The sequence below is a fragment of the Somniosus microcephalus genome, chromosome 1, assembly GCF_052327205.1.
Source record: "Somniosus microcephalus isolate GS21.2 chromosome 1, FLI_Smic_1.0, whole genome shotgun sequence".
Classification (NCBI taxonomy): Eukaryota; Metazoa; Chordata; class Chondrichthyes; order Squaliformes; family Somniosidae; genus Somniosus; species Somniosus microcephalus.
Window position 1 is genome coordinate 424,437,539 of NC_140987.1, and position 12,059 is coordinate 424,449,597.

A 12,059-nucleotide genomic window follows, 5' to 3' on the forward strand; every position below is an offset into this window, starting at 1 on the left:
TCTTATGTGGGACCTGATCGAAAGCCTTTTGAAAATCCAAATACACCACATCCACTGGTTCTCCCTTATCTATTTTACCAGTTACATCCTCAAAAAATTCCAGTAGATTAGTCAAGCACGATTTACCTTTTGTAAATCCATGTTGACTTTGTCCGATCCTGTCACTGCTTTCCAAGGTCCTACCCCACTGTGGGCCAAGAACAGAGAGGTACGCATCAAGGACAGGAGGCGCAGTCAATGCCCGCTGGAAGGAGCACTTCAAAGATCTGATTGCAGTACTTAGAGGAGTCTCCCTGCTGTCTGACACAGGGAAAGTCATCGCAAGAATCCTCCTCAATCGCCTTCTCCTAGTGGCTGAAGAGCTCCTCCCAGAGTCGCAATGCAGATTCCGCCCACTAAGGAGCACGATGGACATGATCTTCACTGCGCGTCAACCACAAGAGAATTGCAGGAAACAGCACCAACCGCTGTACATGGCCTTCTTTGACCTCACAAAGGCCTTCGACACCACAACCGTGAGGGATTATGGAGTGTCCTCCTCAAATTTGGCTGCTCTCAAAAGTTTGTCGCCATCCTCCACCTGCTTCACGACAACATGCAAGCAGTGATCCTGACCAACGGATTCACTGACCCAATTCACGCATGGATGGGGGCCAAGCAAGGCTGTGTCATCATACCAAAACACTTCTCTATCTGCCTGGCTGCAATGCTCCATCTCACCCTCAGTAAGCTCCCCACTGAAGTGGAGTTAATCGATAGAACAAACGGGAAACTGTCCAGTCCAGATCCAAGGTCGTCCCATCCTCTGTCATTGAATTACAGTATGCAGACGACGCTTGCATCTGCGCACACTGAGGCTGAACTCCAAACCATTGTCAACACCTTCACCGAAGCGTACGAGAGCATGGGCCTTACACTAAACGTCCATAAGACAAAGGTCCTCTACCAACCTGCACCCGCCACACAGTACTGCCCCCGATTATCAAAATCCATGATGAGGCCTTGGACAACGTGGACCACTTTCCATACCTCAGGAGCCTACTGTCAACAAGGGCAGACGATGATGAAGTCCAACACCGCCTTCAGTGTGCCAGTGCAACCTTCGGTCGCCTGAGGAAGAGTGTGTTTGAAAACCAGGACCTCAAACCCAGCACCAAGCTCATGGTCTACAGAGGAGTAGTGATACCCGCTCTCCTGTATGCTTCAGAGACATGGACCATGTACAGCAGGCACCTCAAAGCACTGGAGAGGTATCACCAACGCTGCCTCCACAAGATCCTGCAAATCCATTGGAAGGATAGGCACACCATCAGTGTTCTCGCTCAGGCTAACATCGAAGCTTTGATCACGCTTGATCAGCTCTGATGGACGAGCCACATCGTCCGCATGCCCGATACGAGACTCCCAAAACAAGCGCTCTACTCGGCGCTCCGACATGGCAAGAGAGCCCCAGGTGGGCAGAGGAAACGCTTCAAGGACACCCTCAAAGCCTCCTTAGAAAAAGTGCAACATCCCCACCGACACCTGGGAAACCCTGGCCCAAACCGCACAAAGTGGAGGAGAAGCATCCGGGAAGGCGCCGAACACCCGTGTCTCTTCGCCGGGAGCAAGCAGAAGCCAAGCACAAACAGCGGAAGGAACACACGTCAACCCAAGCATCCCCACCCACCTGCCCCTTCAACCACCATCTGCCTCACCTGTGACAGAGACTGTAGGTCCCGCATTGGACTCATCAGTCACCTGAGAACTCATTTTTAGCGTGGAAGCAAGTCATCCTCTGTTCCGAGGGACTGCCTAAGAAGGAGACACAGTTGCTGAAATAAAACCAAGTTGGTCATTTGGTCTGTTGGACAAGTTCAGCAAGTTCAGGTTTATATAAACTTTGAAATTTAATTTACGTTCAAACTTGGTTCCATTTTCAAAAATACAGGAAAAGACTACCTTAAAAAGAAATTGTTAAATAAAGCTCACTTACTAGGTTAGCTGTAGACTCTGCTGTACTATACATTGTTGGATCGGAATATCCAGAATCTGTGAAAAAATTTAAGTCATAGGTTTCTGGAAACTAGCAAGGCAAGAACCAATTACACTTGAAATGGGCACTGAATATTGATTGAAATGTTGTATATCCAAAAACATTAAACTAGCTAAAAAATGCAACTACACTATTTGACCTAAAAATTACATTTTAAATTCCTGTATTATAAAGTGCAAGTCACAATGAACAAACCCTAGATGGTCTGGGATACAGTCTCAGTAAATACACATCAAGTACAAACTGAAAATTGTAACATCCTTTTGTCTCAAATCAGCTCGAATTTTGAAAGTGTAACTGATGGGAGAAGAGAAATGAGCTCATCTCCCATGGTTCTTCATCCAGGAATTATCATACCAATAAGGAGTGCACACTTCAGGAGAAAATGAGTGTTACTTTTAATGAGGAATCTTAAGTAGGTGACAATTTGTTTTCCAGTAGATGAACAGCAGGGATTCAGAAGCCTTCTAATTTCCCACCCTGAGGTGTATACACCCTTATTATTCCAGCGACTAGCTTGATGCCAATTTAAACTGCTATAAAGTATTTAATGATGAATATCAAAACAACTCTTACTCTCAAATCAAACAATCAGCATGATGTTAAATTAGAACTCCAGAAACTGATTTCACTTAAACTAATGTTATTCAGTGGGTGTATTGCAAGATGACTTCCTAAGTTTATGACACCCCAACACTCCTAGCATGAAGTCAACAGAGGGCTTCACTGAGAAGCACAGTAAAATGTTAGGAGTTTTAAAATGGACTTTAAAAAAAGGCGATTCATAAATACGTACCCATACATGCTTAAAGCAAATCAGGTGTATGCTGGACATCAAATTAACTCAAATTTATACATAGGCCAAAAGAACACTGAGGATCCAAAGTGATTTTACCATTCAGATTCAAACCCACTAATCACTAAATTGGTTTCAATCAATCCATCATTAGAAGTTGGATTTTAGATCATCTTCAAATCTCCATGAACCATTTCTTGATGAAAGGGAAAGTGGGCAGATCGGAAGACAACCGGCTCGCAGGTTTCTACCATAACTGCTCGGGTTACAGGAGGTGCACAAAAGGTGTACTGCCTGGAGTTGGAGTAGACACATTCCCACAGAAAGAGTGAGGAACAACAAGCAAGTTATAGGCCAGGGGGAAGGGAAGAGAGTCACCAGGCTCATGTCTTAGAATCTTACAGCACAGAAGGGGGCCAGTCAGCTCGTTGTGCCTGTGCCAGTTCTTCGAAAGAGCTGTCCAATTTAGTCCCACACTCCAGCTTTTTCCCCATAACCCGGTCTTCTTCGCAGCCAGCGGCTAAGTTTAGGGCGAGAGGAAAAAGCAGTCCATGCCAATCCACAACAGGACCTGGATAACATCCAGTCTTGGGCTGACAAGTGGCAGGTAACATACACACCCCATAAATGGCATGTAACCATAATCTCAAACAAAGCCCAATCATCTCCCCTTGACCTTCAACAGCACTGCCATTGCCAAGTCCAATATCATCAACATCTTGAGGGTCACCATTGACCAGATAATGAACTGCACCAACCACATCAAAGCTGTGTCTACAAGAACACGACAAAGGCTGGATGCTCTGCAAAGAGGGGTTTACCTCCTGACCCATCAAAGCCTCTCTACAAGGTTCAATAAGTAGGGTGATGGAATACTCACCACTCACCTGATGCCCGACACATCAGGTCAGAACTGTTGACTTGACTGGTGCCCTAGTTATCCTTCAATCACCTGCCCAGTGTGGTTGCAATATGTATGATCTACAGGAGGCTCTACCAACTCATCTTTATTTCAACAGCACCTCCCTCCCCTGCAACCTCTACCAAGAAGGACCAGGAATGTCGTGGGATCATCATCTCCAAGTGTCCCTCAAAGTTATAAACCATTCTGACCTGGACATATAGCACCATTCCATCAATAGCCTGGAATTCCCTATTTAATACAATTATAGGAGCACAATGACCACCAGGAATACAGTGGTTCGATAATGTTGGGCAATAAATTTGGCATCGTCAGCATTGCCCATATCCCGAAGAAAAAAATAAAATTCAGTACAACTTTACAACAGGAAAAAAAGTTAATAGAATTGATTAAAGTTTCACTAAAGTTGCTGTAACTTCATTACAAACTCTAGAATCTTCAGCTATACCATACCAACCTGATGCTGCATAAATAAAGTCTTCATGATATTCTCCTGAGAACAGAAATAGCATCAGTCAAATTTTCTAGGTGGAAATTTAATTATGTAAAACTTGATACCAGTGAGGAGCTGTTAAAAAGGATCATGACCACCTTTTACCAGGATGATTAGCAAACCAGCTCTTTACTTAGTGTAATTTAGTGCAGCTATCTACAATTTTTAAAAAATTGAGCAATTCTATTTGTAAACAAAGAACTCAAGATTGCTTCAAAATTAAAGTCACCACAGCAACAACAACTTGTATTTATATAGTGCCTTTAACATAGTAAAACGTCCCAAAACACTGCACAGGACTATTTCAAGACAAAAAAAATTGACACCTATCCACTTAAGGATAAATTAGGGCAGGTGACCAAAAGCTTGGTCAAAGATGTCGGTTTTAAGGAGCGTCTTAAAAGGAGGAAAGAGGGGTAGCGAGGCGGACAGGTTTAGGCAGGGAATTCCAGAGCTTAGGGCTTCGGCAACAGAAGGCACAGCCACCAAAGGTTGAGCAATTATAATCAGGGATCCTCAAGAGGGCAGAATTAGAGGAGCGCAGATATCTCGGGGGGTTTGTGGGGCTGAAGGAGATTACAGAGATAGGAAGGGGCGAGGCCATGGAGGGATTTGAAAACAAGGATCAGCATTTTGAAATTGAGGCGCTGCTTAACCAGGAGCCAATATAAGTCAGCGAGCACAGGGGTGATGGGCAAACGGAACTTGGTGCGAGTTAGGACACAGGCAGCCGAGTCTTGGATGACCTCAAGTTTACATAGGGTGGAATGTGGGAGGCCAGCCAGGAGTGCATTGAATAGTCAAGTCTAGAGGTAACAAAGGCATCGATAAGGATTTCAGCAGCAGATGAGCTGAGGGAAGGGCAGAGACAGACGATGTTATGGAGGTGGAAGTAGGTGGTCTTTGTTATGCTGCAGATATGTGGTCGGAAGCTCATTTCAGGGTCAAATATGACACCAAGGTTGCGAACAGTGTGGTTCAGCCTCAGATGTTAGGGAGAGGGATGGATTCAGTGGCTAGCGAATGGAGTTTGTGGTGGGGACAGAAAACAATGGCTTTGGTTTTCCCAATATTTAACTGGAGAAAATGTTTGCTCATCCAGAACTGTATGTCAGACAAGTTGTCTGACAATTTAGACACTGTGGAGGGGGCAAGAGAAGAAGTCGTGAGGAGTCATCAGCGTACATGTGGAAACTGACGCTGTGTTTTCGGATGATGTCGCCAAGGGGCAACATGTAGATGAGAAATAGGAGGGGGCTAAGGATAGATCCTTGGGGGAACACAAGAGGTAACTATGCGGGAGCAGGCCAAAGGCTGCAGACAAGTCAAGAAGGATGAGGAGGGATAGTTTACCTTTGTCACAGTCACAAAGGATGACATTTGTGACTTTGATGGGAGCCGTTTCAGTACTGTGGCAAGGGCGGAAAACTGATTGGAGGGATTCTAACATGGAATTGCAGGAAAGATGGGCACGGATTTGGGAGGCAACAACACGTTCCAAGGACTTGAGGGGAAAGGGAGGTTGGAGATGGGGTGGTAGTTTGCAAGGACGGAGGGATCAAGGTTTGGTTTTTTGAGAGGGGTGATGGCTGCAGATTTGAGGGAGAGGGGGACAGTACCTGAGGAGAGAGAACTGTTAACAATATCAGCTAACATGGGAGCCAGAAAAGGAAGTTGGGTGGTCAGCAGTTTGGTGGGAATAGGGTCGAGGGAACAGGAGGTGGGTCTCAGACAAGATAAGCGCAGAGAAACTGGAGAAAGGAGAGTTCAGGCCTAGGGCAGGGGGGAACTTTAGAGGAAGTTTGGCCCAGTGGGCCAAACAAAAACCACATTTTAAAGCAAAAAGGGGGAAAAATTCGGTTGCTTTGCACCTCTGGTTAGTGCCCTAGGAGGGCGCAAAGCAACTAGCACCCGGGCATGGTGATGTTTGCGCCACTCGCGAAATTGACCAGACATTTTGCGACGGCGCTAAACATGACCGTCATGATCTCCTGCACCCACAGATCGCGACGTCAGTCGAGCATGCAACGCCCCGGACCGGATATTGAGTGGCGCCCCCTGCCTTTCCGCCTGCCGCTAGCAACGACAGGTTGAGGGGAACGTTTCGCAGTCGGGAAAGGACTGGGGGAGTGTTATTTTAAAGGCAATTGCTTCCTGCCTTTTTTTTTGTGGGCGACATTTTTGCACCACGCATTCTGAGAGAGGGGCAGGGAGAGAGAGACTTCTGGAGAGATTCAACGCCATGTGAAGGATTTTTGGGTACCGAGCAACACGTAACAGGTTCATTTTGATTTGACCTTCCTTGCATCGATTTAGAAGAGACTATGGGGGCTGCATCCTGAGCTCTTTCCCTGGGCCTCTCCATTGCTCTTTCCAGCAGATTTGATGTACAGGTCTCTCCAGGCCGAGATTCAAGGCTGCAATAAGCAGGGTGTGGATGGAGAGCAAGATCGACCCTCCCCTTTAAGAACTGGCCGGCGCCAGTGTGTCTGTGTTCCATTACTGACTGACATCACGAGCTTCACCAGCGCTCTGAGGTAGTGCCTCACTCCTCGGCGTTAGCGCCTTGAGGTGTGTAGCACCTGATTTAGCACTCCAATCACCTCCAGGGGCGAAGAAGCAAAGTTTGCAGTCGGAGGCGATAATTAGCACCAGGTGCTAAACTTTGCACCCGGCCGATAATTGCGCCCCAAACGGGGCGACACCGAATTTCTCCCCCAAAAAGTTTAACATACACCAAATACTTAATTAGAAAACCAGATTACTAAGACAACCACCCCCACCTCTTACCCAGTAAGCTTAAGGTATGTCACTATATATTGTACCCATGAAGTCAGGTCAGACTGTTAAGTTGGTAGAAACATACAAGTTCCATCATCAGTTCAACACAGGCATGTGGAAATCAACCAGTGAGCTACTAGTATTGCAGCTGAAGATACCATAATATCAATGTCAAGTACGCACATATGGCTTCTTCAAATTTCAGTATAAAATTTATACGTAGCTAGTCAATATCCATGATGGTTCAGTGAATGAATGCAGTGCCACTGATGGCAACACCTTCAGACACCTTGGTTCCAACCTGTGGAATTCCCCAAGTCTCTGCGTCTGCACCTGCCTTCATACAAGAAGTCTATAGCAGATAGGATTAGAAACCGGTTAGAAAGGAGGAAATCTGGAGTAGGAGTTAATGCCAGTTTCTCAGAGTGGTTGGGAGTGGGTAATATTGTCTCAGGGTTCTGTTCTGTTGCGACTTCTATTCATTGTGTACATCAATGATTTGGATATAGGGCTAGAGGGAGCGGTGTCCAAATTTGCAGACAATACTAAAATAGGAGGCAGCATCAATAATTTTGCAGAGCAAAAGAAGCTACAAGGGGATAAAGTGGTGGAATAGGCAAAAAAATAAAAAGTGACAGATGACTTTCAATGCAAGTGTGCAAATAAAGTAGTAATTACATTTCGATGGGGGGGGGGGGGCGGGGTGCAGGGAGAAGATTGGGAGGTGTAGAAAAGCAGAGGGATTTAAGGTTCTGGTTCAAATGACATTAAAAGCAGCATCTGAAGTAGAGATGACCATAGAAAACCTAGTATTCTGTTTGTATTCTAGACCTCATGTCATAAAAGTCAAAGAGTCAACATATAATGGTGAATCTATATAAAACCTTAGTAAGACCACAGTTGGAATAGTATTTGCAGTTTTGGGCTCCACACTGTAGGATGGATGTTGAGGCAATAGAGGGGGTACAGTGCAGATCCACTAGGATGTTGCCTGGAATGAGGAAATATAAATATGAAGACTTGAAAAACTGGGGCTGTTGTCATTAGAACAGAGGAGATAATGAGGGCAGAGTACTGTAGATAGAAACAGACTGTTTCCAGAGATTGAAAGGTATAGAATGAGGGAGCATAGACAAGATTAACTAAATTAAGATAGAGAGGAGAAACTTTTATTAGGAGAGGGGGTTGAGAGGCTTGTGGAATGCACTATTGGAGATGATGATTAAAGCAGAGGACAATATCATTTAAGAATGGGTTAGATAGGCGGTTGAAGGAAAGGGAAGGGAGGTAAGAGATAGGAACAGGGTGGGCACATGGATTAAAACTACTGCTCACATGGAGGATAAACATCAAGACAGACTGTTTCCTTATTGCAATTTCTGTGCATTTACCCCTCTTAGTTTTTGCTTCCAATGAAGACGACCAATTTAGCCAACTTCTATAACTTAGCATTAAAAGTCCTGGGATCTTCCTAGTCAGCATTTTAAGGCTGCCTAGCATGCTTACCTAACTGGTTTGTCACGTCAAACTAAATAATTATGGAAGAGCTTAAACCCATTGTATTTCCTGGTTGCTATTGAGGTAATCTTGTTTTGAGGCACCCAGACAGCATGCTCAGAATTGAATTTTGGCGTCAAACTAGTTTTCAAACTTCACTATCCTCCATGATGTATACATACAAGTTTTGAATCACTGATGGAGTAAAAAACCTACGATAACATGAGTGACTAGTAAAGTCCATTAAGAAAACCACAAATACTACATCTATCCCCCCTAACTGACAACAATATTGAAAGAGCATAAACCAGATTGAGAGAGCATAAACCAGATTAAGAAACCCACAAAATAAGAATTTGCAAAATAAAATTGGTGTAATTAGATTGATGGAGACTCAACATCACACATTCTTACCACCATCACTTGGTTCATCAGCATCTTCAGAGGAGGAATTGACCTGCTTGCCAACAGAGACCGGGCTTCCTCTTCTAGCTACCCAGTACCCAGCTGGGGCTTGTGCAACTGAAGAGGAAGCAGACTGGCTCTGTAAATGAGAAGTATAGGAGAACAATTAATTTGGCGATTTTAGGTTTGGATACACCATTTTTGAATGAAATGAACCTTAGTGGAAACTTTACATCAATCAATGAAATTAAGATCAAGTTAAATCCCATAATATAATGCAACTAGAAATTAATGCCACATATTGTAAAATGTTGCACAGTATCTAGCATGAGAGTTGAGAACACTGGAAAAAGTTCCATAAAATACTAAGTCTAACCAGCTTCTACAAAGAGTTAAGGAAACCTTGCACGCGAGAGAAATCTGCCTTTCTGCAGTGCCCGAGAACAGCTCTGAAGTGCAGTCTTGTCATACAAGTGAAAGCTGCAGCCATTTTAAACTTTATGCATAAATGTCCCACAAAAAGCAATGAGATGTCAATCGAGAAATAAATGCTGGCCAGAACAGGTGCTCTTGGAACAACACCATGGGTTCTTTGATATCCATGTGAACCACCAGGTGGATGGAGCCTCAGTTTAATATCAGATCTGAAGAATGGCACCTCTTGACAATGAAATACTCAAGTCAATACTACACTGAATTGTCAGCCTAGATTTGTGCTCACTTGCAGATCCACCAATATTAAGCCTTGCATAAAGCACATGCTTTCTGCATGCATCAGTATTCTAGAACACTTTTCATTTCAGAAAAATATACCCTCTGACATACTAAGCAATGCTGCTAAGGAGATGTGCGCTTTTAAGATATAGATAGACGTGCTTATAGGATACAAATACAAGTTTAATGCTAACCTGATCCTTAATATTTTTTTTGTTGGCATAAATAAGGTAATACTGCCTTCAATTATTCACTCACATGTACAGCAGGAAAAGCTGGCTCATTTCCTTCTTCAATTTCATAAAAAGCTACAGTTTCTTCAATTGTTCTTGGTTCCTCCTCATTCTCTGGTATATAGCCAAACTGGCAATCCTGGTTAACATATTGAATGGGTCTGCGACTTCTGCTGTAAGAGCTTTAGGAAATAAATTTACAAAAGTACAATTAATTCATGTATTGCTACAAGGACATAGCAGACCAATTCTGAACAATTTGAGGCTTACGGGTAGTACAAAGATTTAATAACCCTTATCTAAACTGAAATCTATTGTAAAGGATGACATTTTGTACTTTAGTCCATTATGGATCAAAATCCTTCAGTTGTAATTGATGTCTATATATATTTTAGTTCCCTTTTCAGTTTTGCAGAAACTACATCCACTGCTACAAAAAACTAGATTCATTCTGAAATCACAGATTCTGCTTTATTACCAGCTATGCAACACGTCCTTATGCCAGAATGTACATCCATTTCCCTTGAAGACTCTACTATGCACTAAATTGCAAAATGTTAGCCAGCTAGAAGAATTTGGAAGGAATGGAAAACATATTCTGAAGATAGAAGGCAGTACCATTAAGAAAAAGTTATTGAAAATCAGATAATAAAGCATGGAACAAGTTACGTAGATTACCAAAATAACAGAAAATGCTGGAAAAACTCACAGGTTAGGCAACATCCGTGGAGAGAAATTAGAGTCAACGTTTCGGGTCGCAACCCTTTTTCAAAACTGGAAAGGAAATAAAATAGATCGAAGGCAGGGCTGCGATAGAACAAAAGTAGTAAAGAGGTATTCAAAACCAGACGAGATGGTAATAGGACAGTGGAGACAAAAGACGGCTCAGATTAGGTGTGACGTGTACTGGCAGGATGAGAGACAGCTGCCATGTGGGAGAGCGCGAAATTCCCACTCGGACCTCACCGTCCTTGGCCTCTTGCATTGTTCCACGCAAGCTCAACGTAAACTCGAGGAACAGCACCTCATCTTCCAATTAGGCACTTTACAGCCTTCCGGACTCAATATCGAGTTCAACAATTTCAGATCATAACCTCGGCCCCATTACATTTTTATTTATATATATTTTTTCCACCCTTTTGTTTTGGGTCTTCCCTTGCCCCCCCTTCCTTCTTTTTTTCCCCTCTCCCCCCCACATGGCAGCTGTCTCTCATCCTGCCAGTACACTTCACACCTAATCTGAGCCGTCTTTTTTCTCCACGATCCTATTACCATCTCGTCTGGTTTTGAATACCTCTTTACTACTTTTGTTCTATCGCAGCCCTGCCTTCAATCTATTTTGTTTCCTTTCCAGTTTTGAAAAAAAGGGTTGCGACCCGAAACGTTGACTCCAATTTCTCTCCACAGATGTTGCCTGAGCTGCTGAGTTTTCCCAGCATTTTCTGTTGTTATTTCAGATTTCCAGCATCTGCAGTATTTTGCTATCGTTACGTAGATTACCATTTGCTCATGGAAGCTTGTATTCACGAAGAGTTAAACTATATAAAATTATTAAGGTGCTCCCCAATATGCCTGCTCTTCACCTCCCTTTAAAATTGATTTCCTTTGGTCCTTTCTCCTTCAAGTCACCATACATTCTTCCTCCAGCAAGGAATCTTAGCAGGTAATCTGATCTCTTACTTTTACCAAAGCTGCTCTGAAACAAATTAACTGGAAGCAACATAAATAGCTCACATTTTTACTCCCAAGGGAGCTCCAAGGATTCTGTTCAGTATCTTTACCCCCTCCCCCACTAGTACAAACAAGATCCAGCATAACTTTCAAAAAAATTATCCAGAGTCCAAAAAAAATGCATGCTTCTAATTAAGTTTTTTTTTAAAGCTGAAGCAGACACACTTCAACTGCATAACCAGTTCTAAGAAATGTCAGTCTATTCATATGCAATTGCAAGTAGCTTGCTTCAAAGCACGTTATATGCCCTCAGGCACATGAGATATGCTCACGAGTGAGGAAAAATGTCACTACAGGACCCTTTTTTTGGGAGTGAGGGGCAATTTGAAGCTTTAAGTTCGTAATGCACATCATTCCAGTGGGAGGAGCAATGAAAATTTAAAACCCCTCAGCTCATTTAATTACAGTAAAAATTTGAGAACACTTAAAACTGGAGATTAAACTAAAGTGAT

At 43.4% G+C, this 12,059-nt stretch overlaps 1 protein-coding gene across 1 annotated transcript in view; it reads right to left on the minus strand.

Annotated features, from left to right (window-relative positions):
• The window catches only part of alg13 (ALG13 UDP-N-acetylglucosaminyltransferase subunit), a 100,150-nt gene that overhangs the window by 29,580 nt on the left and 58,511 nt on the right, over window positions 1–12,059 (minus strand). Inside the window, exons 19-22 of the mRNA XM_085993612.1 lie at window positions 9,902–10,058; window positions 8,939–9,068; window positions 4,211–4,246; window positions 1,976–2,031 (exon numbers count right to left, since the gene is read on the minus strand). Coding sequence (XP_085849738.1) covers window positions 1,976–2,031; window positions 4,211–4,246; window positions 8,939–9,068; window positions 9,902–10,058 — 379 coding nt within the window. The remainder of the gene's footprint in view (window positions 1–1,975; window positions 2,032–4,210; window positions 4,247–8,938; window positions 9,069–9,901; window positions 10,059–12,059) is intronic.